This window comes from Panthera uncia (genome assembly GCF_023721935.1).
Source record: "Panthera uncia isolate 11264 chromosome E2 unlocalized genomic scaffold, Puncia_PCG_1.0 HiC_scaffold_20, whole genome shotgun sequence".
Taxonomy (NCBI): Eukaryota; Metazoa; Chordata; class Mammalia; order Carnivora; family Felidae; genus Panthera; species Panthera uncia.
This window is the reverse complement of record NW_026057589.1, coordinates 8,062,313-8,087,966: the sequence shown is the minus strand read 5'-3', so window position 1 is coordinate 8,087,966 and position 25,654 is coordinate 8,062,313. Positions and strand designations below refer to the sequence as shown.

Below are 25,654 nucleotides of genomic sequence, written 5' to 3'. Positions count from 1 at the left end.
CAGGGACAGGACCTGTGGACAGAAAGAGCTGCACTGGGGTTGTGCAGACGAACCAATCTTATACTTGGGAGTTGAGGAAGGTAAAAGGAACCTGGAGGTTTCCAAACAGACTTTCATATGCTAAAGACACACAGGATCCTAGGGGCCTAGGTATTGTCAAGCTAAGGTTGTTTTTCCCTCTAGCAAAGTATAAACATTAAGATAGTTGGGAGTTCCTGAAAGAATGTCATACTCTGCCTATCTCAAATATCAGTCAATGGGCAGTGGGTTATATATTTAATTTTATCTACAGTTCCTCAGCTTTGTTTCTTACATCAAAAGCTGTGACTTTTCTTGAAGCCATCAGAGAGCTAAGGTTACAGGGTAACCAAGTGGACTGAAATTTAAGGAAAAACAGGCACCTCCACGGAGAGAAGTAAGGTCTGGCTCATCAGTGGCAGAGGGAGAATGGTGGGACCAATATACAGGCAGGTAAGTAGAATTCAGGTATAATTTTTAATGAATTACTAAGGGTCTAGCATGGGTTAGGGGCACGTGGGTGGCTCAGTCGGTTAAGTGTCTGACTCAGGATTTTGGCTCAGGTCATGATCTCACAGTTTAGGAGTTCAAGCCCCACCTTCACTGACAGTACTGAGCCTGCCTGGAATTCTCTCTCTCCCTCTCTTCCTCTGTCCCTCCCTGCTTGCTCTCTCTCTCTCCGTCTCAAAATAAATAAATAAAACTTAAAAAAAAAAAAAAAAGACAATAATAAAGGTCTAGTGTGGGTTAGCAAGAGCATAGACACTTAGATGTTTTTTCTCCACAGATCTCTGTGGATTGGATGCTCATAAAAAATACTAGGCAGGAGGCCAGAGACAGCCTCTCCGTAGTGCTAGTCTGGAGAAGGAAAGCAATCACTATTCCAGGAAAAATACAAAGGTCCACCAGGTGCCCTCTCTAGAATAAAAATCTTTTTTTTTTTTTTAACGTTTATTTATTTTTGAGACAGAGAGAGACAGAGCATGAACGGGGGAGGGTCAGAGAGAGGGAGACACAGAATCTGAAACAGGCTCCGAGCTCTGAGCTGTCAGCACAGAGCCCGACGCGGGTCTCGAACTCACAGACTGCGAGATCATGACCTGAGCCGAAGTCAGCCGCCCAACCCACTAAGCCACCCAGGCGCCCCTAGAATAAAAATCTTAACACTGCTGGGGAAAGAGTGGCAAAACTCTGCCACTCCCAAGGCAGCTAGGGCAGGGTGAAAGAAAAATAAAACAACCCTTGACTCCTGGGGGAAGGCAGGACATTCTGATCCAGACCATTAATGATATCCTACCTCTGGGCCAAGAGCAGGATCACCAAAAAGATCCACACCCCTCCCTTTTCTCCCCCCACTCAGATCCAGAAAAACAGGGCCTGCCTAAGACTGAGGCTGAACCAAGACAACAGAGAATCCCTGCTCCCCACCACCAGGTATGCAAGCACCCAGCAACAACAACAACAAAAAGACCTAAAGCTGAGGGCAAAGCATAAACATTGAAGAAAAACCCTCCCTCCAGCAAACCAATGCTAACGCAAGGAAACACCAGAGGAATTTGAAGCCATGTGTGCACCTAAGGTAACCACAAGAACAACAAAACCCAAACCCAACTCAGGGTTGATGGAGGGAAGAGGGTAGGAGATGGACTAGATGGATGATGGGTATTAGGAGGGCACTTGTTATGATGAGCACTAGGTGTTGTATGTAAGTGATGAATCGCTGAATTCTACTCCTGAAAATAACTAACTAACTAACTAACTAACTAACTATGATTGGGGCCCCTGGATGGCTCAGTCTTTTAAGCATCTAATGCTCTGGTCATATCTCACAGTCATGAGACTGAGGCCCTCCTCAGGCTCCGCGTGGGGCATGGGGCCTGCTTAAGATTCTCTCTCGTTAAACATCCGACTCTTGATCTTGGCTAGGGTCATGATCTAACAGTTTGTGAGTTTGAGCCCCGCATCGCTCTCTGTCCCTCCCCTGCTTATGAGTGCTTGTGAGTGTGCTCTCTTTCTCTGTCAAAAAAAAAAAATAAACTTAAAATAAAAGATACTCTCTCCCTCTGCCCCTCCCCTGCTCGTGTGTGCACATACTCTCCCTCTCTCTCAAAACATAAAAATATAAAATATAAAATAACTATGATTAATACATTAAATGCTCTAGTGGAAAAGTTGGGCAGCATGCATAAACAGGTGAAATTTCAGCAGAGAGATGAAAACCACAAGAGTCAAAACAGGAAAAAAAGTAAAAACCTAGAACAGTATCAAATGGTCTATGGTAAATATAAAAAAAAAAAATACTTTTTGAAAAAAAAACTCTTTTGGGGGGCCATTTAATTGCTGTAGAATATAATTGACTGCCTCAAGTAAAAATTCACGAGCAGTGAATTGTGGATTTATAGCATATATGAAAGTGAAATGTATGACAATGACAGCACAAAGACAAGGAAGAATTGGAAATTATACTGTTGTAAGGTTCTCATATGTGAAATAATGTAACATTACTTTAAAAAAACTAAACTAAAGGGGCACCTAGGTGGCTCAGTTGGGTAAGCATCCGACTCTTGATTTCAGCTCAGGTCATAATGTCACAGTTTGTGAGTTTGAGGTCTGTTTTGGGCTCTGGTTTGACAGCACCAGAACCTGCTTGGGATTCTCTCTCTCCTCTCTCTCCACTCCTGCCCCACATGCATTCTCTCCTTCAAAATAGGTAAATATTAAAAACAAAACTAAACTAAAAAGATTAAAAGAAGGGGTGTAAATAACAAGCCAACAGTGGAAATAAAACATAAAAAATACACAAACCAAAAGTAAGTGAAGTAGGTCAGAGAAAAATAAATGTCATATGATCATACTTACCTAAAAAACAAAACAAACAACAACAAAGAAAGGGACTCATAACTACAGAAATCAAACTGGTGGTTGCCAGAGGGGAGGGAAGTGAGGGGATAAGCAAAACAAGTGAAGGGGATTAAGATGCACAAACTTCCAGGGGTGCTTGGGTGGCTCAGTCAGTTAAGCACCCAACTCTTGATTTCAGCTTAGGTCATCATTTCACAAGATCTGCACTGACAGTGTGGGGCCTGCTTGGGATTCTCTCCCTCCCCAATTCCCCCCCTCAAAATAAATAAATAAACTTAAAAATAATAAAATAAATAAGACGCAGATGAAAAGTACAGCATAGAGAATATAGTTAATATTGTAGTAATGGTGTATGGTGACAAATGGTAACCACACTTATCGTGGTGAGCATGCGCGGAATTGTGGAATCACCATGTTGTGCAACTAACATAATGTTGTATATCAACTATACTTAAATAATACAAATTTTTTAAGAAAGCAGAAAAAAAGACATATGGAACTAATAGAAGCAGAAGACAAGTAGCAAGAAGGAAGATTTTAATCCAACCATCTCAATAATAACATGAAATATAAATGATCTAAACATACCAATTAAAAAATAGACACTGGCAGATAAAAATGCAAAACCCAACATGTAGTCTACAAGAAACCTGCTTTAAATATAAAGACATAAGTAAACTATAGGTAAAACAATAGGAAAAAAATAAACCATGCAAACACTAATCAAAAGAAAGATGGAGTAGCTATAGTACCATTATATAAAATAAACTTCAGAATAAGAAATACTGCTAGGGATAAAGAATTCACCAAGAAGACAATTCTAAATATATATTTCCTCCAACAACAAAGTTTCAAAATACATAAAGTGATATATATCTAAAAAGAGAAATACACAAATCTACAATTATAGTTGGAGACTTCAAAGCACCTCTCTCAGTTGTCACTAGAATAGATAGACATAAAATTAGCAAGATCGAGGGGTACCTGGTTGGCTCAGTCAGTAGAGCATTCGACTTTTAATCTCAGGGTCATGAGTTCAAGTCCCACACTGCATGTGGAGCCTACTTTAAAAAAATCAGCAAGATCTGGAAGACCTGAAAACGGAATGTGCCAACAACATAGCTCTTGTCTAAGTAATTAGGTGAATTCTGAGAAAAACAAACAAAAACTGGCAACTGCAATAGGGTTTACCTCCATCCAGGAGACGGGGGGCAGGCTAGGGGTAGGAGGCAGCCTTCTAGCAGGAAAAACACTACTTTGGCTCCTCACATTTCACAACAGAGTATCAACCCTACTATCTACTCTGTTGGTATCAGAGCACAGTTAGGAACCCTCCCTCAGGTGCTACCTGAGGCCTTTAAGACCAATTCCAACCTACTTATCAGGTCCTTATCACTACACCCCCCCACACCCACCCCTACCTCCAACCCCCGCTGTCCCACCCAAGGTCCTATCACACTAAATTCCTTGCAGCTTCCAGAACCTGGAATAGTCCAGGGTTCCTAGAGCCCATCAGACAAACACACCTTTGTTCGTACTGAGCCTCTGCTTCTAACACCCTACTTCTCTCACCTTTTCCCCAACATCCTGGCTGCCATCTTTCTCCACCTATCTCCTTGTGTCTGTAAGGTTTCTAATACATACTTCTGCCTCAGCAGCCACCTCATTCTGTTGCATTTACTTACCTTCAGTCTCTCCCAACTAGTTAGTAAGTTCCTTGTCTGTTTTAACAGCACCCAGTACAAGGCCCAGCACAGGCTTGGTACTCAATCTGTGATCACTGAATAAAAATATACCAAGAACAGGGGCACCTGGATGGCTCAGTCAGTTAAGCATCTGACTCTTGATTTCAGCTCAGGTCATGGTCTCGTGGTTTGTGAGTTTGAGCCCCACAATGGGCTTTGCACTGACAGCCAGGAGCCTGCTTGGGATTCTCTATCTCCTTCTCTCTCTCTACCCCTCCCCCGCTCACTCTCTATCTCTCTCCCCCCCCACAAAAAAAATAAATAAATAAATACCAAGGACAAAAAATAGCTAAAAGAGAAAATACACAACAAACCCTACTAAAAGTCTAACACCTTGAGCCACCTACTCACCTGCTTGCCAGAACAACAAACAAACAAGGCTTAACTAAATGAAGTGATCATTCAGAGAATTCAGTCTGAGATGGTGGTTCTTATCATTTTGTCAAAGTACTTGTTCTTTAGATGATGAAAGAGGAAAAAAAGGATAAAAAGCAACTATGACTACAATAATGGTTTTGAATTCAAGTACATTTAATTAGTTGCCACAGTATCTACATACATTCTCAAAAAGGCAATCCTTATCTGTGAGATGCATTGTTTATCCTATCCCCACAGAAATGGGATGAAAATCAAGGAGCTCATAACTAAGCCACTATCTCCAGCTAAGTAGCCTGGTATTTGGGGGGAAGAGTGTACAACAAAATCTTACCAGATCACCCTCTCTGAACTGGCTATCCTTCTGTCTTCAGTTTTTATCCAATTGATAAGAAAAATCAGTATGTGAAGATCACCAACAGTATCGGATTCTCAGTCTCTCTCACACAGTCTCTAAAATCACTACCTAAGACAATTTCCATTAAATCATTCAGTGTACCCTGTAAGTTCCTGTTTTGAAAAACTAGTCTTAAACCCTGCCTGTAAGGGCACAATGCAGTTTTCTAGCAGGTTTTCATACTATTTTACAGGCTCCTCTAAGCAGATAATAAAGGAATTCATCAGACCACTAAAACTGCTTCATGAAAACTTAACCGTGAAACTATCACATGCAATTTCAGGGGCAAAAAAAAGAATCTTTCAGAGTTCAATTACAAGGAATACTTTACAAGCTGGATTTAAAATCTCTTTTACAATGGGTAACTATGAGGGAAAATGCTGTTGAGAAAAATATCAAAATCTTTTTTTTTTTTATTTTGTTAACATTTATTTACTATTGAGAGACAGAGAGACACAGAGCGTGAGCAGGGGAGGGCTAGAGAGAGGGCAGACACAGAATCCCAAGCAGGTTCCAGGCTCTGAGCTGTCAGCACAGAGCCCGACGCAGGGCTCAAACTCACGAACTGTGAGATCATGACCTGAGGCGAAGTCGGTCACCCAACCAACTGAGCCACCCAGGCACCCCTCAAAATCTTAACTGTGGTAAAAATATAGAGGACTCTCTTTTCTATACACCTCTGAGCTTTATATATTTTCCACAATTAGTATACTTTAATTTTCTTAATGTTTAACTGTATCTATATAATATACACACACATACTTACACTCCTATAAAACAAAAAAGTGATGTGACTCTATATTTATCTTTTTACCCAAGAAAATAGGAAACTCAAGATCCAATTCAGTTCCCAATCACAGTGAACAGATAACCTTACTTTCAACAGTACATGGTATCTATTCTTTTCCATGACTTTGGTTTTCAATTTCTTTTTAACAACCTCATTGCAAGTAGCTTTCATTATAAACCACCACAATTACTCTTTAGAAAAAGATATAATTTAATATATATACAATTTATATAATACAGTGTTACATAATTTTTAATTATATATGAGCCATTCTCATCACTAGTATCCTGTTCATAGTGTGCAAAAATAACTGAAATTCTTTACAAATCACAAAGATCCAAGAAAGTTAACAGAGGACAGAGCAACAACATTCACCTGTGAGGAAATGAACAAACATCACACTTCCATAAGCTGCCTCATTATGAAGGGTCAGGATGTGAGAAGAAAATGAAGCCTCCACATCAAGGCCTAATTCCACCTGTCTGTCTTGGCCACTTAACCTCTGCAACAAAGAGTAAGAGGCAGCTTATCAAAAAACGAGCCTAATAAGCAGCTGGATATCTCCCTTTGTAAAATTTATGTTTTATATGCCTGGCAGGGACAGCATTCTCAACTGAGAAGTTCCATCACACTCACAGTGGAGTGTAACTGAAGCCACCAGCCCACACATGTGTCAGAGAAGTAGCTCGGTCATCTCAAATCATGCATATCTAGACTGCTGCTGCTCCCGGAGTCCCAGGTCCTGTGAGCACTGTTTGCGTCACTTTTGTAGAAACGTATCCACATCCTGGAGGCTACAGCAGGAAGCGCACAAGACAGAGGTCAGGAAATTTCCTGTACCAAGAAGTGCCAAGGAGATAAGTCACATAACTGGTATTTACTTCTGGTCTGCAATAAAAATATGTCCGCAGCCAGAGAGAGAAGAAGAAAGACAGGGAAAAACTGGGTTTGTGGTTTTCCACATACTTGTCAGGAGAGGGAAATCAAATATAAGAACTCAAATGACAGTCTGAGACCAAAGTTGGGAAGCAAAAGCCGTGAGCGCACAACGGCACCTTAGCAAAGTAGGCAGCCTGGGCAGCTTCCTCCTAAGGGCTTCACAGCAAGCGAAGAGAGACGAAAATGAGCTCAGGAAGCACTCAGACTTTCAAAAGTCTGCTGCCCCCAGATCTTCAAATCAGGGAGCAGCTCTCAGAGAAGCACCAGATGGCTGAGCATTCTGCTAACACGATGCTAGATTCGCTGGCAGTGCTTTTTTTCCCCCATCAAGGGCAGAGACTGAATTCTTTTGAACCGTGTCACCAAGCCCCACAGCCCAGTGCACACAAGAGGTGCTCAAGTCTGTTAAATATTGATTCCTATTTATACCGACCATTACACAACGTGGTACCCACACTGTTTGCCTAGCGCTTAGTGAAGAATTCTCAGAATGTTTTACAAATATCTCTTTCCATTTACAACGTGAGATGATCAAACAAGATGACAGGACATGAGACGGGAGGAGGAGCCTTCATGGCAGCAGCACGCGGTTCCCTAGCCCTGCAAGCCCCCGCCCTAGACAATCTCGCAGCATCCCAAGCTCTGATCCTGCAGGACATCCTCAGAGTCTTGCACGCCGTCTTTCTCTCTTGCAGACTTTCTCACAGCACAGGCTCGCTTTCTTCCCGTCACGCTCACCCTGGAGCACCTCTCAGTCTCTTACACAGCGTCACACTCGGGGCCTCTGTCGCCAGAGTCTCCCTCTCAGTCTCTCGCACACTCCTGGAACCACCCTCACACGCTCAGAGAATCACCCCCAGGCTCTGGGTTTCACACACACAGCCTCCCGCTAGTCTGGGGGGGGGGGTGTGCCTCACGCACACCGAGTCTCCTTCACACCAAAGTCTCTCCCGTACTGTCAACATCATCTCACACACTCTCGGCGTCATCTTCTCACTCAGGGTCTTTCTTGCACACTCACAGTCACCCTCAGACTCAGGGGGGTCGCTCACACACACACACTCACACAGACACAATCTGACATGCTCAGTCTTACACTCAGGGTTCCCCACACTCCTGGAGCCACCCTCACGCTCGCGGTCCCTCTTACACGCACAGCGTCACCCTCTAGCACGCTCTCACCGCGGCGTCTCTCACGTGCCGCCCGCCCGGCCACCCCGCGCCGGGTTTGGCGGGCCCGAATTCCGCACGCGGCGACTGCGGCGGCGCGGAGAGTTCGGCCTCCAGGACGCGGCCCCCCGCCCCGGCCCCGCTTCCCCCGCGCGCCCGCCCGCGGCCCGTTACCTCGCGGTAGCCAAGCGCCGACAGGATGCTCAGCAGCTCGACCGCCACGGCCGCCCGGGCCGCTGAGGCCCCGCCCCCGCCACGTCACGCGCCGCCGGATCGCGACAGCGCGCGCCGCGTCGGGACAGGACGCCTAGTTCCGTGCTGAGTCCGCAGGCGGCGGCGCCTCTGGGCCTAGGGGGCATCGCGGCGGCCTCAGGGATCAGAAGGCTCTGCTCAGTGTGCCGTCCCGACGTCTGCGTGCACTTGGCTCCCTGTCCCCAGGAGGGCCGTGACCTGGGCCCAACCACCCTCGCTCTAAATGGCCCCCGCAGCCCGTTCCTTTATGGCTGTTGGCCATACAGCTTACACAAGTTGCGCTAGATAGCCTCTGTACCCTGTTCTCAGCCAACCCCTCTGCTACGCACCCTAGGAAGACACACAGACCCAAAACGTTTTCTCCCAAACTCCTAGCTCAGCCCAGCTCCCGTCCATCGGAGCCTCAGCAGACACACGGACACTAACTGGCTTCTGTAACCAACCCCCCGCCTCCCTAGGGCTCAGGCTGGGGGACATTTTTTGATCCTTATCTTGTCTGACCCTACCGACACTCTCTTGGGGGAGCTGCACCCTCCTATCCTCTTCCTCTACCTCGGCTGCTGCTTCACCATCTCCTTCTAGGGGTCCTTTCCTTCTGATAGCTTTGGGGCTTTTCTAGGGTCTCTCTGACCTCTTGGACAGCTGAGCCTTCCCCCTTAGCTTCCTGTCCACAACCTCAAGCCATAGCTCTCTCCTGGGCCATGGAGTCATTTCCCACAGACACGTGTTTACACCTGCACATCCTATAGTTTGAGACTGACCATACCCAATCTCCTGCTCTGCATCACCCAATGACGCAGCCAGAGATGGGCAGCACCCTGGAAGCTTCCTCCTCCTGTCCCCCAAAGACCTGCAGGTTTTCTCATGGTTTTCTTCTCCCCAGTTATAGTAGCCTCCCAATCCCTACTCTGCTCCCTCTAACCCATCCCCATAGGGTAGGGATTGCTCCTAAAATACACATGGGAATGACTGTATCTCCTCTGCCTAAAAACACTTCCATTCTCCTATAGACCTGAGACAGTGATCCTTGAAGAACCCTCACTGCTACTGCCCTCCTTGTGCTCTCTGCTTGGAATACCGTCCTTTAGTGTGAATGAGAGTATGTGCATATTTGGAGTCTTTAGAATCTGACCCTTTGTCCCCTGGATCCATTCCTTCTGCTTCTCTGGCCAGGCAAAGTAAGAACTCTGCTCATATGTGTCACTCGGTGGCAGCCAGTCCACTTACCCTTGCAACAGCCACGTACATGACCTGCCAGCATCCAGATCTCTGGATAGAACCCAGTTATAACAATCCACCATCTGAAAGCCCATTATGCACCAAACACGGAATTAGATGTTCTCCAGCACCATCAGTGTTCCTCAGGACCACCCTGCAGGATACATTTGTTCAGCCGCATTCTGCAGATAAGCAAGCTGAGGCTCAGAAAAGTTGGGAGACTCCGTATGTAGTAGCCTGGAGCCGGTAGAACTCAGATTTGGACCCCAGTAGCGTGAACTATAGCCTGCTATGACTCCATGCCCTCTCTCAGCAGCTGTGAAATCGAACATGGCAGTGGGGCTGAAACAGGTCAGGGGTGAGTAGGCAGCTGTAAGGCCACCACAAGGGGAGCAGGGGACGGTGGCTGTCAGGGCAGAGCTGGGAGTCAGGCTGGGTACGACCTGGAGGTAAGGACCTTTTGTGTTGTCATCCTTTCACCAAGGCCAGCAATTACAGCTGGACCTGTGTATCCTTTGGCATCCTCCCCCTCTTTGGGCCACATTTCTTCCAGGTTTTGCCAATAAATAGTGCTGTGAGAGGGTTCAGAGTGCCCTCTAGTGGCCCAGGGTGTATTGAAGCCTGAAGCCCAGGCTGGCCCAGGGCAGGAACTGGGGCTCTCACCACCCAACTGCCGCCAACCCCCACTCTGGGCTCTGCACCATAGAATTAAGGCTTGGATGTCATCCCTATGCATGTTTCCCTGTCTCCGGCTCTGTTTCTCTGTCTTTATCCATCTCCACTTGGTTCCCAGTGTTGTTCCTTGTCTCTGTCCACACCTAGTCTCAGCCTAGTCTCTCCTCTTCTGTCAGTCTCTGTCCCCAGAGAGGGACAGACAGTGGGCAAACTGAAGAAACAAAGAAGAAGGATGGCGTCCTAAAAAGAACTCTAGGGTCAAAAGACACTGAGACCTGAAAGATGAGAGAGGACAAAAAGGCTGGGAGCGAGAGTCCAGCCAGGGTGACCTGCGGGATTGTCCTCAGCCCCCAGCTGTGGGGCAGCATGTGGGGTTTATACACCAAGCAGGAGTAGAGGGAGGGCAGGAGCCCTCCCTTTCCAATGGGAATGTTTCAGGTCCTGGTTCTTAGGCCCAGGAGGGGAAATAGATTCCAGGAGAGGGGGCAGGAGGATCAAGCCCAAATAGGTGCACAGGAGCAATGCTTTGGTGCTGAGAGAACCCATCAAGGCCCCAGGAAAGGTCTAGCCCCTGATTACCTACCTCTCTAGCGTCTTCACTCCTCCATTACCTCCCTCTTTTCATGCTCAGAAGAGACTCTAAGCCAGGGCACTTTACAGCATCCAGAGTATTTTTATTGCCAGAATCAAGGTACAGCCTGCTCAGAGCCCCAGTACGGAGCACACCACTCAGGAATAAAAGGAGAGAGATGCTGGGTATGTTTACCACACAAAAAAATCCAGCTTCACAGAAATCTTGTGGGAGAGCAGCACAGTCCAGCCTGACTGTGGCTCTGGGGTCCCATCCTAGAGGTTAGACTCAAGTCTTGGCCTAGAGCCATTGACCACTTGGAGATCACTGCCACCAAGGCAGATCCAGATTCTCCATCCCTGCTATTATAGGGAGATCCATGCAGCACCTCTGGAAAGGAAGGAAATTACCAGGGGAGCCCCAAGGCACCTGGCTCTCTCAGGGACGACTCAAGCTTCTGGGTTAGTCTCTGCACACTAAGCACCACTGAGCTGCCTGGTGGGAGTAGGTGCTGGGCAAAATGGGAAAGAGTTCTACCTCCTCTCAGCTCTGCACCAGCCCACACGGGTGCCAGAAAAACCCTAGGGCTGGGTGGCAACGTGGTGGTGGATTTAGCAGGGATACCCCGAGCTGCCTTAGCTGCTTCCTTGAGTTCTCTTTCTTCATGAATACCTAAAAGGCCATGGCACTGGCCCTGCTCTCATCCTTGAACCACATTCCCAGAGGGAAGGGAGCCAGCATCAATACTGTGGGTAACAGCCCAACCACAGGAGTCAGGGCTCCTGGAACGCAGCCCCCAAGAACTAGAGGGCCATATGCTGCCCAATCCTGAGCTAGGCTGTTCTTGGAGGTGAGGGAGGTAGGAGTGAATGTCCCGGGACCTGGGAACCATGGAGAACACAACTCGCCCCTGCCTGCAGGAGGAACCAGGCTGCCTCCAGAAAGCGACAGTCAAGCTGCTGAGCAACTAGGCCACAGGGAAGCCAGCAGCTCCAGCCACCCACAGCCACTATCAAGCCTACCTGTGGCCAGTGTGTGGGAAGGATCCCCTAGGGACCAGACCATCCCAGGGACCTTTAGGGACAGGAACCACACCTCAGTAATATCCCCCACAAGAAGACTAAGGGGCCAGGGCCCAGTGGGTAAATGTGAAAAGGCCACAGGGGTAGGAGAAACAAATGACGCCTCAGTCCAGGATTGAGGCCAGGTGCCAGCCAGTCCACCTGCGGAGCCAGTCCTGAGGTCACAGCAATTCCATCATCATCATCAGCAGCAGCAGCAGCAGCAGCATTCTTTTCAGCAAGGATCCCTCAAGTGAGTCCAGACTATTTCTTCTTTCCTCACATCCACAGAGAAAAGGATAAGAAACAGCACTTCCCAATGGCAGATATTTCACAACCCCAGACTGAGGACATTAGTCAGTCAGTCACAAACTGCTAACCTCACGGGCCACGGTAGCCAAGAGAAGCAGGTGTGGCCACGCCATCCCACAGCCCTGCCTGGCACAGGAATCAGGGCCCAAGAAGCACACGTTTCAGATAGGCCAGGGTAGTGGCGTTGGCCAGCATCTCGATGTGCTCGCTGCCCGGGAGCGCCTGCAGTGACACTTGGTGCTCCTGGCGGCTGCGCCAGGCCTGGCACTGCAGGGCGCTCTGCAAGTTCACAGTGCCGTCGCCATCACCAAAGCAGATTTTGGGATCACGGTCTGGGAAGCTCTCATAGTAGAAGGAGTCTGGTGTGGGGACACCAGTGCCATAGAGGCAGTGCAGCGGCACGCCAGGGGGCACTGTGGCTTCGACCAGCCCCTCCGTGTCCTGCCGCATGAGCCATCCATCTTTGAAGCCAATGTCCTGGAAGAACTGGCGGTAGTCCCGCAGCGTGTAGTTGGCTGTGGGTGTACGCACGAAGATCTTCTCAGGGGACCAGGTATAGTTGTAGGGCAGCAGCCAGCTGGTGGAGACGGCAGACCGCTGCTGCTCCCGAATCTTCAGGGGCCCAATGACTGGGATCCGATTGTTGTCTCCTGCAGGGAGACGGCTTTCTCAGTCTGTGCTCAGGACAAGCTGGCAGGGCAGCACGGTCCCCACCAGGCCCCCCGCTGGGCCCCAGTCAGGGGCCCAGTCAGCACTCCGGCACCTCTACACTGTCGTCCTCATTATAACTCCCCCACGGTTCCCTTTATTTTTGCTCTATCTGGGAAGCACACCGCCATGACTTGTTTCTTTCCTTCTGCATTTCCTCACCAGAGGTTTAGGCAGCACATACCCACAAGGTGATTCATTGTGTAAACAGTACCCTCCTCTGAGCATTTGTTACCAGGCTTGTGGGCACTGACCTTGTGGAAGGTGAATCAGCAGGCTGTCAGCCCAGGGACACATTCATCTTTCTCTTTTCTTACACTGGGTTACAAAAACATTTTTCTTTTCCTAGGCTCAGACCTGCAGCCAGCCAGCCCTGGTCGTACCCCACTCTCCTACGTGTCACTGACCTGGGCAGCCAGGTCTTTGGGAGACACAGCAGGAGGGGAGGCTGCAGGCAGAGCGAGGGTCCTTCACACACAGGAATGCCAACAACACAGAGCCAGGGAGGCCTCTGAGGAGTGAGCCAGAACTTGGAAACAGGGGCCCTCTGACCTATTCAGGACCCTGGCCATCCATCAACCCACCTTCTGACTGACGAACAGGCTTTCAGCTCTGCCTTGTGAGGTCTGGCTGTAGGACCCCTGAGGAAAGGAAAGCCCCTAGGTAGGGGTCCATGACTACCACCCCACCCCCTACCCTGCCCCTAATCCAGACTGCCGGGACCTGACAGAACAGTTTCTCAGAATCTGAGGCAGAAATCTAAGGACACTCACAGGGAAGCTCTGAAAGGCTGAGACCTGAACCTCACCACGGTTTCCTGTCTCAAATTCATGCGTGCCCACATCTGTCCTTTTAGGTCCAGGTTGGACAGAGTAGATGGCTGTCATGAGTCCTTGTTATATCCGGACTCGTTGTCCAGGCAATCCAAGGTCACTACCGGGAGACGCACTGTGTCCGACCTGATTGCAACCATCGGTTGTCCAGCAAGTAGGTCAGGCAGTGTTGATGACATGAGGAAGAAAGTTCCTCAGACGCTTGGCATAGTGGCTCGTGGCTCCTAAAATGAGGGGCCATGGGTTCATTCCCAGTCCTAGCAGAGGGAGGAAAGCCCCATGGCTATAGCTGGCAGGCTCTGATAGCCCTGAAAAGGCAGGTGGATTGGGGAGAAACAGGGAAGGAGGTGACTTTGCCAACTGCCAGGCAAGCAGGCCCAAATAAATCTGCACCTGCTTCCTCCCTGTGTTACCCACAAAGGCTCCCCGCTGCCACAGATGGACGTATGACTCATAAACAGGAAACTGGAGTCCAACCTTCCTTCCCTGGGGCAAAGGTGGGCATGAAGAAGGAAAGATGAGGGTAAGAGAAAGGGAGAAGGCTCCCTCAAAGAACTTTGGGTCAAACCAAGTTAGGCCAGCCAGGCCAGAGCATAGTGTACGTGTGTACACATGTGCACAAGCAAATACCTGAGTGACCAACAGTTGTGCCACTCTGTGAACATGCAGCAAAAAAACTTACACAGATAACAAGAGCCATCAACTAGAGAGATGAAATTAATTAATGATAGATCCTCTTTTGGAAAAGGAGATGTTTAAAAAAGCATCCCACTCTGGAGAAGAGACATGAGGGTGGCCCAGGAGGACACTGTAGAAGGAAAGAGAGGGCACCATCCCTGACATCAGCCCCCCAAACTGGGTCAGGCAGGGTCTTACCTGAGGCCAGGACACGCAAAGTCTTGGCCACGCCCCCCCAGGGCGCACCCAGTGCCACAAAGGCACGGATATACTTGTTCTTCCAGGCCTGTGGCTGCCGCTGCAGAAAGTAGAGTGTGTACATGTTGCCCATGCTGTGGGCAACCAGCACCACAGGGCCCCCATACAGCTGATGCATCTCCTCGATCATCTCCCGGAGAGCCAGGAAGTAGGGCCCGTTTTCATCTGTAGGCCAGAGCCAGGCGGTGGTCAGGAAGGAAGGGTCCTGGGGCCTGAACCATTGAATGTTTTTCAGGCCAGATCCAGGACTAGGCGAGTGGGGGAAAATGCTAAAATCCAACTGGGAGTGGTCTGGTTTTCCCTCCTTTTCCAGGAAAGGAGGAAATGTAGGAGGTCCTTTCCCCCTCCTCAGCCTCATTATCTCTCCCCAGAGCTCAGAGGCCCAGAAATCCTAGGGTGAGGGATGGAGAAGGACAGGACAGATTGACCAGTGGTGGTAGCTGTGACTGCTAGGCTAGACACCAGAGGCCCTGGGGGACAGGGGAGAGCCCAGGGACCCTGGGGGCTGTGACCTCCTCGTCCCCACCTCCTAAGACCTCAGAGAGGAAGCAAGAGTGACCACTTACTTGGGGCTCGGCGCCAGTCGTAGGGGGCCCCCCGGACATCCTCACCCCGTGTGTAGCCCCAGCCCACAAGACTCTCTACCATGGTATGGAAATAGGAACCTGTAGACAGAAATGTATGAGAATTGTAGAAAGGACAGCCAGTGCCAGCTACCCACACCACACCCAACAAGGAGACTGTGACATCTACTGTAGGAAGATCCCTGAAGGAGTGCTATAAGGCTCTGTGCCTACACTGATTAGAGACAGTTTACAGGCTCATTTCAAACTAATAGCATTCCTCCCACTCTAGGAATACAGAACTTCCAGCCCCATTCCCTGGAGGGCATGAGGAAGGGCTACATACCCACACTGCTTCTGCTGGGGTCCAGGAACTCCAGTGAGAAAGTCTTCCCAAAGCCAGGAACACGCACATCTACACCATCTGGAAACTGGGTGGCCCGGGATGTTCTGTTGTAAACCAGCCTGTCGGGGGTGGGGGTGGGGATATTGAGCTGGTGATCCAGGGATGACACTGAACATGGTGTGTCCTAATACTTCCCTCTATCCTAAGCCACACTCCCTTACTATTCTCATGTCTGATAAGAAGTATATAAAGTATATAAAAAGTAACAAACTTTATAAAGCACAAATCAGAGTAACCAAGTCCAACAGAGGACCCCAAACAAGACTCATTCCAAAGATTAAACCCAGGGCCCCTGTCAAGGCAATATTTTCTTCTCCTCAATGTCATCAACCTCAGAATGCAGGTCTTGGATTTGGTTGGAAAAGGGAAGTATCAGACCTGGCTCTGCCATCAACATCATGCTTGACCCAAAAGGCAGGTAGCCTAATCTTACAGGCTCCCATTCCCCATCTCCATGGATTTAGCTCCTACCACCTACCACAATACATCACAGGGCAAAGGAGATGATAAGTGCAGCATACAGACCCAAACAGAGAAACCACCACCTTAGGGCCTGAACACCTGTGGCTGCTGTGTAGGTGGGTGGGCAAGGTGTGGAAAAATGATGGGACAAGGTGGTGGGAGACAGAAGGAAAGCTTTGTACTAGGCCAGGAACTTGGTTCTGGCCTACCCGATACCAAGGAGGCAAATGTGCCCAAGAAAACACAGGTGCCTAGACCTGAAGTTCTTGGTGGTCCTGAGTCCTAATCTCCATAAGATCAGCCACAGAAAGCTGACCAAGATACCCAACGTAGACCTAAATAATAGGTCCGGGGGGCCCACTTTCTCTAAGGTGATCTGTAGATTATCCCTACAGAAAAGTGTTGAAAACTTTCTACAAGGACAAAGCAGCTCTGTGCCAGATGAAAGTCTAAACAAGTCAGATGTCCAATGAAGGTAGACAAGCCACTCTCAGTATCAGCCTGCACCTCCGATTGGCAGTACCTGAGACCACGTCTCTGGTGTAAAAATAGAATTGCAGATCAACAGCCCAGAAATAACCCTGATCACATACAAAAGAGGAAAGAGTCAACAAAGTAGGCATCATAAACAACAGGGAAAGGCAAGGCACCTGAAGAACTAGCTAATATATCTCCAGAAAAAAAACTTTAATTTGTGAGACTCCATTCAGCTCAAACATTTACTGAGCACCAATTTGTTCCTGGTTCTACCGCTATAAAGATAAATGAAATACACCTTCTTTCTCTGCCCCTCTGCTGCTTGCGCTCTGTCTCTGTCTCTCTCTCAAAAATAAATAAACATTAAAAAATTTAAAAAAAAAAGGTAAAAGAGATATGCAACCTCTGCCTTCAGTGAGCTCAGTCTTAGCCCGGGGTCACATAATTCTGGGTTCAAATCTTAGTTCTGCCACTCATTAGCTGAGTGACCCTAGGCAACTTTGTAACCTTTTCGAGCTTCCAGGTTTCCTCGTCTGTAAACAAGGTTGAAAACAGTACCTGTTTCATAGGGTTGCTGTAAGACTAAATGAAAGAAAGTATGTAGCACAGGCTGTGCCTATATTCAATAAGTGGTAATTTTCTTTTTTTTTTTTTTTAATTTTTTTTTTAACGTTTATTCATTTTTGAGACAGAGAGAGACAGAGCATGAACGGGGGAGGGTCAGAGAGAGGGAGACACAGAATCCGAAACAGGCTCCAGGCTCTGAGCTGTCAGCACAGAGCCCGAAGCGGGGCTCGAACTCACGGACCGCGAGATCATGACCTGAGCCGAAGTCAGACGCTTAACCGACTGAGCCACCCAGGCGCCCCAATAAGTGGTAATTTTCAATACAGTATTATTTTATTATCAGGGAAACATCCTTGGAAACAAAGTTTGGCAACTGATAAAGATTAAAGGGAATAGACATGTGGCATGGAAGAAGGAAAGGTTAAGAGTTCTGGGGGAGTGGCAGGGGAAATTTTACAGAGGGACCAGGCTCAGGTTTTAAAGGGTGAATGGGGGGCAACTGGGTGGCTCAGTCGGTTAAGTGTCTGACTTCATCTCAGGTCATGATCTCAAAGTTTGTGAGTTCGAGCCCCACATCGCGGTCTGTGCTGACAGTGCAGAACCTGCTTGGATCCTCTCTCTCTCTCTCTCTCTCTCTCTCTCTCTCTCTGTCCCTCCCCTGCTCACTCTCTCCTTCTCTCTCTTAAAAACAAATAAACATTAAAAAAAAAAAATTAAAGAGTGAATGGAGGGAATTTATCAGGCAAAGGGTATAGAGCTAGATTCCAGGCTGAAAGTATAAAGACATGGAGACATGGTATGTCCCAGGAGGAACAAGAAGTTGAGGGGCCAGTGAGTGGTCAACTCAGAGGCAAGGGAAGGGATGGAGGCCACGTTGAGGCTATTAATAGGGGCTGAAGCATAGAATCCACATGTAAGGGGGTGCCTGGCTGGCTCAGTCAGTAGAGCATGCAACTTTTCTATCAAGGTTGTGAGTTTGAGCCCTACGTTGGATGTAGAGATTATTTAAAAATAAAATCTTCTGGGATGCCTGGGTGGCTCAGTTGGTTGTGCATCCAGCTTCGGCTCCAGTCTTGATCTCACAGTTCATGGGTTCAGGCCCCACATCGGGCTCTCTGCTGTCAGCACAGAGACTGTTTTGGATCCTCTGTCCCCGCCCCCCCCACCTCTCTCAGCTCTTTCCCTGCTCACTCTCTCAAAAATAATAAACAAAAAAAATTTTTTAATAAAAAAAATAAAATCTTCTGGCCAACTAATCTTTGACAAAGCAGGAAAGAAAATCCAATGGAATAAAGACAGTCTCTTCAGCAAAAGGTGCTGGGAAAACTGGACAGCGACAAGCAGAAAAATGAACCTGGACCACTTTCTTACACCATTCATAAAAATAAACTCAAAGTGGATGAAAGACCTAAATGTAAGACAGGATGCCATCAAAATCCTAAAGGAGAAAGCAGGTAAAAACCTCTCTGACCTTGGCCACAGCAACATCTTACTCAACACCTCTCCAGAGGCAAGGGAAACAAAATAAAAAATGAACTATTGGTACTTCATCGAAACCAAAAACTTCTGCACAGCGAAGGAAACAATCAGAAAGACTAAAAGGCAACTGACAGAATGGGAGAAGATATTTGCAAATGACATATTAGATAAAGGGTGAATATCCAAAATCTATACAGAACGTATCAAACTCAACACTCAAAAAACAAATAATCCAGTGAAGAAATGGGCAAGACATGAATAGACACTTCTCCAAAGAAGACAGCCAGATGGCTGACAGATACATGAAAAAATGCTCAACATCACTCATCATCCGGGAAATACAAATCAAAACCACAATGAGATACCACTTCACACCTGTCACAATGGCTAACATTAACAACTGAGGCAACAACAAATGTTGATGAGGATGCAGAGAAAGAGGATCTCTTTTGCACCTGGTGGGAATGCAAACTGGTGCAGTCACTCTGGAAACAGTATGGAGCTTCCTCAAAAAATTAAAAATAGAACTACCTTATGACCCAGCAGTTGCACTATGAGGTATTTATCCCAGGGATATAGGTGTGCTGTTTCGAAGGGGCACGTGCACCCCAATGTTTATAGCAGTGCTATTCACAATAGTCAAAGTATGGAAACAGCCCAAATGTCCATCGATGGATGAATGGATAAAGGAGAATTGGTGAGTATATATACAATGGAGTATTATCAGCAATCAAAAAGAATGAAATCTTGCCATTTGCAACTATGTGCATGGAACTAGAGAGTATTATGCTAAGTGAAATTAGTCAGTCAGAGAAAGACAAATATCATATGACTTCACTCATATGAGGAATTTAAGATACAAAACAGATGAACATAAGGGAAGAGAAGCAAAAATAATATAAAAACCAGGAGGGGGACAAAACATAAGAGACTCTTAAATACAGAGAACAAACAGAGGGTTACTGGAGGGGTTGTGGGAGGGGAGATGGGCTAAATGGGTAAGGGGCATTAAGGAATCTACTCCTGAAATCATTGTTGCACTATATGCTAACTAACTTGGATGGAAATTTAAAAATCAATCAGTCAGTTAATTAATTAATTAAAATCTTAAAAAAAAAAAAAAGAATCCATGCATAGGGTGTAAAGCACAAGGCATGAACTAGAGAGAGTAGAGCCAAGAGCTGCAAGAAAGGGAGGAAGAAAGTTCTGTCTCCGAGAGTGCAGAGGTGGTGCTGACTAGACAGGGGAAGTGAGAAGGGCAAGAGGTCAGTGACCTCAGGGTCTGTTGAAGCAGGGATGAGACAGAAATAGGTTCTAGAAATTTCTTTAACCTCGGTGAGCAGCACCCCATCTGTGCCCCAGCCCCCACCTGATGTTGTCGATCCAGCAGTCAATGATGACAGGTAGCAGCAGCTCGAGGTTCAGCCAGAGGGTGAAGTAGTTGTCCGTCCTCTTGGAGCAGAGGTAATGTACGACCGTTGGCTTGTCCAGCTTTGCCTCCAGCTGGTTGCCCAAATCACCAGGCACTGCAGGGGGACACAGAACAGTCATGAGGCCCTGGACCGGCAGGCTGGAGATCCTTGAGGCTTGCACCCAAAGGCCTCCTACTATAGCTGTCCCAGGCTACAGAGTAGGGCCTTGTTTATTCAAAGGAATGGCAAACAGGACAAAGCACTGGGCCACTTAACTAGCCAAAACTGAATCCAGAGAAGGCACTCTAGGACAGGCTTGTGGATGGGGTGGCAATGAACAGAAACACAGTTGAGAGAAGTTCGTAATGGTACCTGCCAACCTCTTGAGAGCCCAGTAATCTTCCAGAGGGCAGATCATCTGGAGGGCCCTAGGCTCTCAGCACACCTGGACCCTGTGTCAGAGATGGCTACCCTGAAACAACACAACAGTCCAGCCACAGCCAGGTAGGGGAGGGTGTGACAAGGCCCAAGGATAACTTCTCTCTGCCCAAGCCAGTCTAGTCAGTCTATACACACAGAACCCTCAGGCCCTTGTGAGACTCAAACCCATCCCCATGGCTTCATCACCCAACATTCAAGGCCCTTGCCAGAATATTGTTCCCATTGGCCTTTCAGGCCTCACTTGGTTCTACATGCCATGCTCTTGCATCTTCCAAGCATATCACCATTTAGGATCCATGATCACTGAGTGAACCATCAGCTCTTGGCTCTCCTGGGCATTCTTTGGGTTCTACAAACCTAGCCCTGCACAGGGCATGCCCTCCCTTTGCATCATCTCACAGTGTCCTCAGGACAACCATGAGACGCAGGTGTGGCACCTGCATTCACCTTCCTTAACAACACAGATGCAGAAATGGGGGGTCCTCAGCATGACAGTGCAGAGACCTTGGTCACTGTCTGCAGCAAAGAGGAAATGGCTCAAGGAGGAAGTCACCAGATTTGCTGTGCCTGAATGCTCTTTGTCCTGGATAGGCTGTGTGGCCTCTATAGCAGTGGTCACTTCCTAAAATAGCAGTGGTCACTTCCTAAGCCCCTTTTTGCCTAAAACTAGGACAAAAGACATCCATGTAACTTTCACCTCAAATAACACTGGGAGAGAACATCCTTACTATGCTCACTTTACAGATGAGGAGACTGAGGTTGGGGTAGAAATGACTTGTTACAGTCCTCCACCAGCCCAAAGTCTTCTTCTGTATCACTTCTTTGGTTTCTACCACCAATTTGGGTCTCACTCATAGAAGGTGGTCCCCTTGGAGGCTGATCCTCTGATGGTCCCTGCTGTGTGTCCAGGAACAGCTCCTCCACTGCCCACCATGGGGTTTCCCAGGATTAATGCCAACAGCTTCACTCTCTGAGAAGCTGGGCAGATTAGGATTCTGTGACTCTGGCTGTGGCGTAAGGCTCCTCTGCTGTGACCTAGGATAAGCAAGAACTGAGCTGAATGAATTGAGTATAGTTAGCATCAATCCAAGCAAAAAGGCTGCCACACATCAGGGACCCCATCAGGGACCACACATTTCCCAATGTCACACCCTTCATACTCAGAACTCCTTAGGCTACCCATGACTTCTTGTGTGCTTACAGGATAAAGTCTAGATGAGCCAACCAGTCACGAGCCCTGCACAATTCACTCCTCCCCTAACTCCATTCCAGACATCCTGGATTGCTTACCTCTCTCCCTCTGAGATGTAATTTCCTCTGCCTGGAACTCTCTCCTGGCCTCACCTATAGCCACATTCTCCAGGCAGCCTTCCTTAACTGGATTGGTAGACTCTTTGTGCTTACCCAATACAGACCTCATCTCTAGGGATCCCTGTAAACTTAGGGAACACAGGGCCAAGTCTGCCCAAATCCCGTGGTGAACCTGAACCCAGCATCCCCCTGGAGTATTTCCTGGCCTAGAACTCCTGGTGGGAACCCCCAGGGACCACATTGTCAGCCAACCCTACCCTTCTGTGATCTGCATCACCCCCATTAAAATACCCCCATCAGAAAGAACATGGGAGTCATGCTGCAGCACACTCAGTATGTGACATATACCTCAGCATGTCTCTGCCCTTATGAATCCTAGCTGGCCACCAACTCAATGCTTGAATGAGGCATCCAAGGCCCCCAAGACAGAGAAGTCTCATCTCTGCCCACCACCACAAAGAAACCCTGTGGTTCCTGTATAATTACAGGGGCCAGGGCCAAGGGGTTGGCCAGGAAGGTCATCTAGACCCAACATAGCCCAGTCCAAATTGGTCTGGAAAGGGTAAGATGCTCCCTGACATCTGTTCATAGCCATTGTCCCAACCCTTACCTCTGTCTTTAGCCATCCTCAGATTCCCTTAGGCCTCCTCCCTCAGGCCAATGCCACCCATTTCGTAAGTTGGGGAGGGGGGTGTCTTGGTGGCAGGATAGGAGAGTCATTCTTTCCCCCAAAAGCTTCCTTTCAATAATGCCTCCTGAAACACATGGGGCTGGAAGAGTCGAGAGAGACAGCCTCCTAGCCATGCCCAAATCAACAACTGAGGACCCTGGAGACCAACTCCGAGAACACCCTATTCCCCCGCCGACCCTCAGGAGTGGGGCCAAAGGATCTCGGTCTCTCCAGCTAAAAAATTGACATAAAGCGAGGCAAAGCTTGGGACTGACGTAGATAGCATTACTGATAGACAACAGAACAGCAGCCCTCCCATTTACCCCATTATTCTACAGGGGAAGGTGAAGAGAGGTTGACCACACCCGCGCCCAGCATGGCGAGAGGTGGACGGACCGAACCAGGTGACAAGACAGTCATATGCTCCCCACCCCACGCTTAGAGCACAGCAGATCTGGAAGACGGCTCCGCCCGCACCCGGTCCTGCCGGATGCACGAGCAAACGGACCCACGACTGTACGCGCGCCTCACCCAGCACCACAGGAGGGGGACGTCCGACCGGGAGCGCTGGGTCTACGAGCAGCAGGAGGAACAGGAGGCCACCCAGGAGCAGCGCCGCAGAATAGGGACAGAGGCGAAGACCCATTGCGTGCCACGGCCGCTACAGGTCCGAGGTGCGGATTCAGCGCCCTGGGCTGGCGCCTAGGCCGGGGCGGCGGCGACGAGCTTAACCCCCCCGCCCGCAGTAGACCACGGCCGCCGGGCCAATCAGGATCCATCTTCCCCAAACGGCCTGCCAATAGGAACTCGCCGCCAGACACGTCCCTCCCGTTTGGAGCTCGCTGCCTCGCCCCTGCGGATCCCCTGCCAGCTCCTTGGACCGTGCTGCGCGCCGAGCGCATCGATCGATCTGGGCTCAGCCTGGCTTCTCTGCCCTGAGTCCCCGACCGGTCGCACCCAACTCGCCGCTGCTGGAGACCCAGCACAGCTTTGGGTGTCCACAATCCACGCTGCGCAGCCCGATTCCTGGTGCGTCCCTGCTTTGGGATCTGGAACGGGCTGGGCCGAGGGAGGATTCAGGGTCCAGTGCTGGCAGCTGCTGAGAAACCCTGGTCAGAGCAAGAAGAAGGGGAGAAGTGAGTCTCGGAAAGTTCTTGGGCCTTAGGGGACCGGGAGCTGACCAGGACCTTTGTGCAAACCCTACACCGATTCTATACACCCTGCTCCGATGTCACCTGGGTTCAGGCAACGGGTTCAGGGACTCCCCTGCGTCTGTCCAGGGTTTAGGAATAGGGGCAGGACAGGTAGAGGCTAGGTCAATGTGTTTCGTTTCCGAGTGAGAGGGCTCCCCTCCTGTTTTAGTTGCGCGCAGTATGGAGCCACAACATCAGACTGAGCAGTACTCGCGCCCAGTTGAAAGTGGGTTTGAACCTCAACCTTGCACCATGGCCCATCAGCAAATTTTCCAGCAGAGCAGGGCAGGGACTTCGGAGTCCACCTCCCATCCCAGGCAAACTGGGGATCCAGAGAGGGCAGAGGCTCCCTGCTAGAGGAATCAGAGGTGAACAGAGTGGCTAGATCTGAGGGCTGGCAATACGGCCAGCACCATGGGTCACCCTATGATAGGGAGACCAGCATGTTTGGAAACTGGAAGTCTTGATCCTCCACACACCTCCTCCTGAGGGTTAGACAACACCCTGATCATCCCCTGGCTGGTCTCAAGACCTCTAGCCCACCCATTCCTTCCTTCCTTCCTCTTGGTCAATGGCAACACTTTCTAGCCTTTCAGAGTGCTGCTAGCAGTCACAGTGCTGCCCCTCTGTGTTCTTATAACACTGGTGGTTGGAGTACCTTACTTTTTTTTTTTTTTTAATGTTTTTAATTTATTTTTGAGAGAGAGACTGCACAAGTTGGACAGAGGGAGAAAAAGGGGAACAGAGGATCTGCAGCAGGCTCTGCGCTGACAGCAGTGAGCCCAATGTGGGGCTTGAACTCACGAACTGCGAAATCATAACCTGAGCTGAAGTCGGTGAACGGTGAAATCATGACCTGAAGCGAAGTCGGATGCTCAATCAGCTAAGCCACCCAGGTGGCCCTAGAGTAGCTTACTCTTTTAAGGTCCACCTATCTCCCACCTCAGGCCCTGGCAAGGACTTAAAACTTCTGCCTCCCTCCATCCTAGAACCCAGAAAGAGGGGTTGCCAAGGACCAATCTGTTGCAGGCCCACGGTGGGAGACCATAGAGATCATTTTGTCAGTACTAGGGACAGGCAGGAGTCCACGGCCAAGAGTTAAGTGAAGGGAGGGTAGGCATCAGGATGGCCTGGGTTGCTTTGGACTTTGGATAGTCTGAATGTCTTGTCAACCCAGCAGCCTCAGGTGACCATGGACCCTTCACAGGGTGGCCCTGTCCTCTGGAGCAGTTCCGTGGTGCCCCAGTCCCACAGGCCTTGCAGATGATAGGGACCATGGCCATCGGGGAGAGGATGTTAAGGCCTAGTCACAATGGTCTGTGCTGGCACTGTGGAGAGGAGAGGAGTCAGAAGGTAAGGGTCTCCCTTTCTCACAATGACCCTGTCATCCACATGAACCTCCTGGCTGCAGACCTGGGTTCATCCTGGACTCTAGATACTTCCCTGATTCTCAGACCCACAACCAGGTGGTCACCAAGTCTTGCCAGCTCTACCTTCCCAATGCCAAACTTTCATCCCCAAAGTAGCCTCCTTGCTGATGTCCCAATTTATGCCCTTATTCCTATGGATTTCTCTCCCTGTGTCAGGTTGTCATCATTAAACATTAAATCAGGCCCATCACTGTCTGCCTAACCCCACACATAATCCTCCTACTGCATGCATCATATGCATCTCAGTCATAGTGAGTGAGGACCCTGCAGGGGACTCTGACCTTTTCCCCCAACTTCCACCTCCTCTCTCTCCCAGCTCCCTCATCTCCAGTTTCAATAGCTTGTTGGATCTATTCATCCTTGCGTAAGACAACTGAAAAA

At 48.9% G+C, this 25,654-nt stretch overlaps 2 protein-coding genes across 4 annotated transcripts in view; both read right to left on the bottom strand.

The window, feature by feature from the left end:
- SLC7A6 (solute carrier family 7 member 6) overlaps positions 1-8,573 on the bottom strand; it is a 33,873-nt gene extending 25,300 nt beyond the window's left edge. The window contains exon 1 of one of the 2 annotated variants that reach the window (XM_049622919.1): positions 8,471-8,573. The gene's annotated coding sequence lies outside the window, so the exon portion shown is untranslated. Of the gene's footprint in view, positions 1-6,562; positions 8,375-8,470 lie in introns of those variants that run through there. The other variant, XM_049622920.1, reaches the window with a different exon arrangement.
- A 2,521-nt stretch (positions 8,574-11,094) lies between these two features.
- PLA2G15 (phospholipase A2 group XV) lies at positions 11,095-23,383 on the bottom strand. 2 transcript variants are annotated; one of them, XM_049622769.1, is made up of 6 exons: positions 23,182-23,383; positions 20,186-20,342; positions 15,772-15,890; positions 15,429-15,527; positions 14,803-15,027; positions 11,095-13,035 (listed from the first exon to the last, which is right to left on the bottom strand). In XM_049622769.1, the coding sequence occupies exons 1-6, from the start codon at positions 23,294-23,296 to the stop codon at positions 12,524-12,526; spliced, it is 1,227 nt and encodes a 408-aa protein (XP_049478726.1). In that variant the 5' UTR covers positions 23,297-23,383; the 3' UTR covers positions 11,095-12,523. The 2 variants fall into 2 exon arrangements, with proteins under 2 accessions (XP_049478726.1, XP_049478727.1); XM_049622770.1 differs by having other exon boundaries at positions 12,835-13,035; positions 14,803-14,902.
- Positions 23,384-25,654: the final 2,271 nt, after the last annotated feature.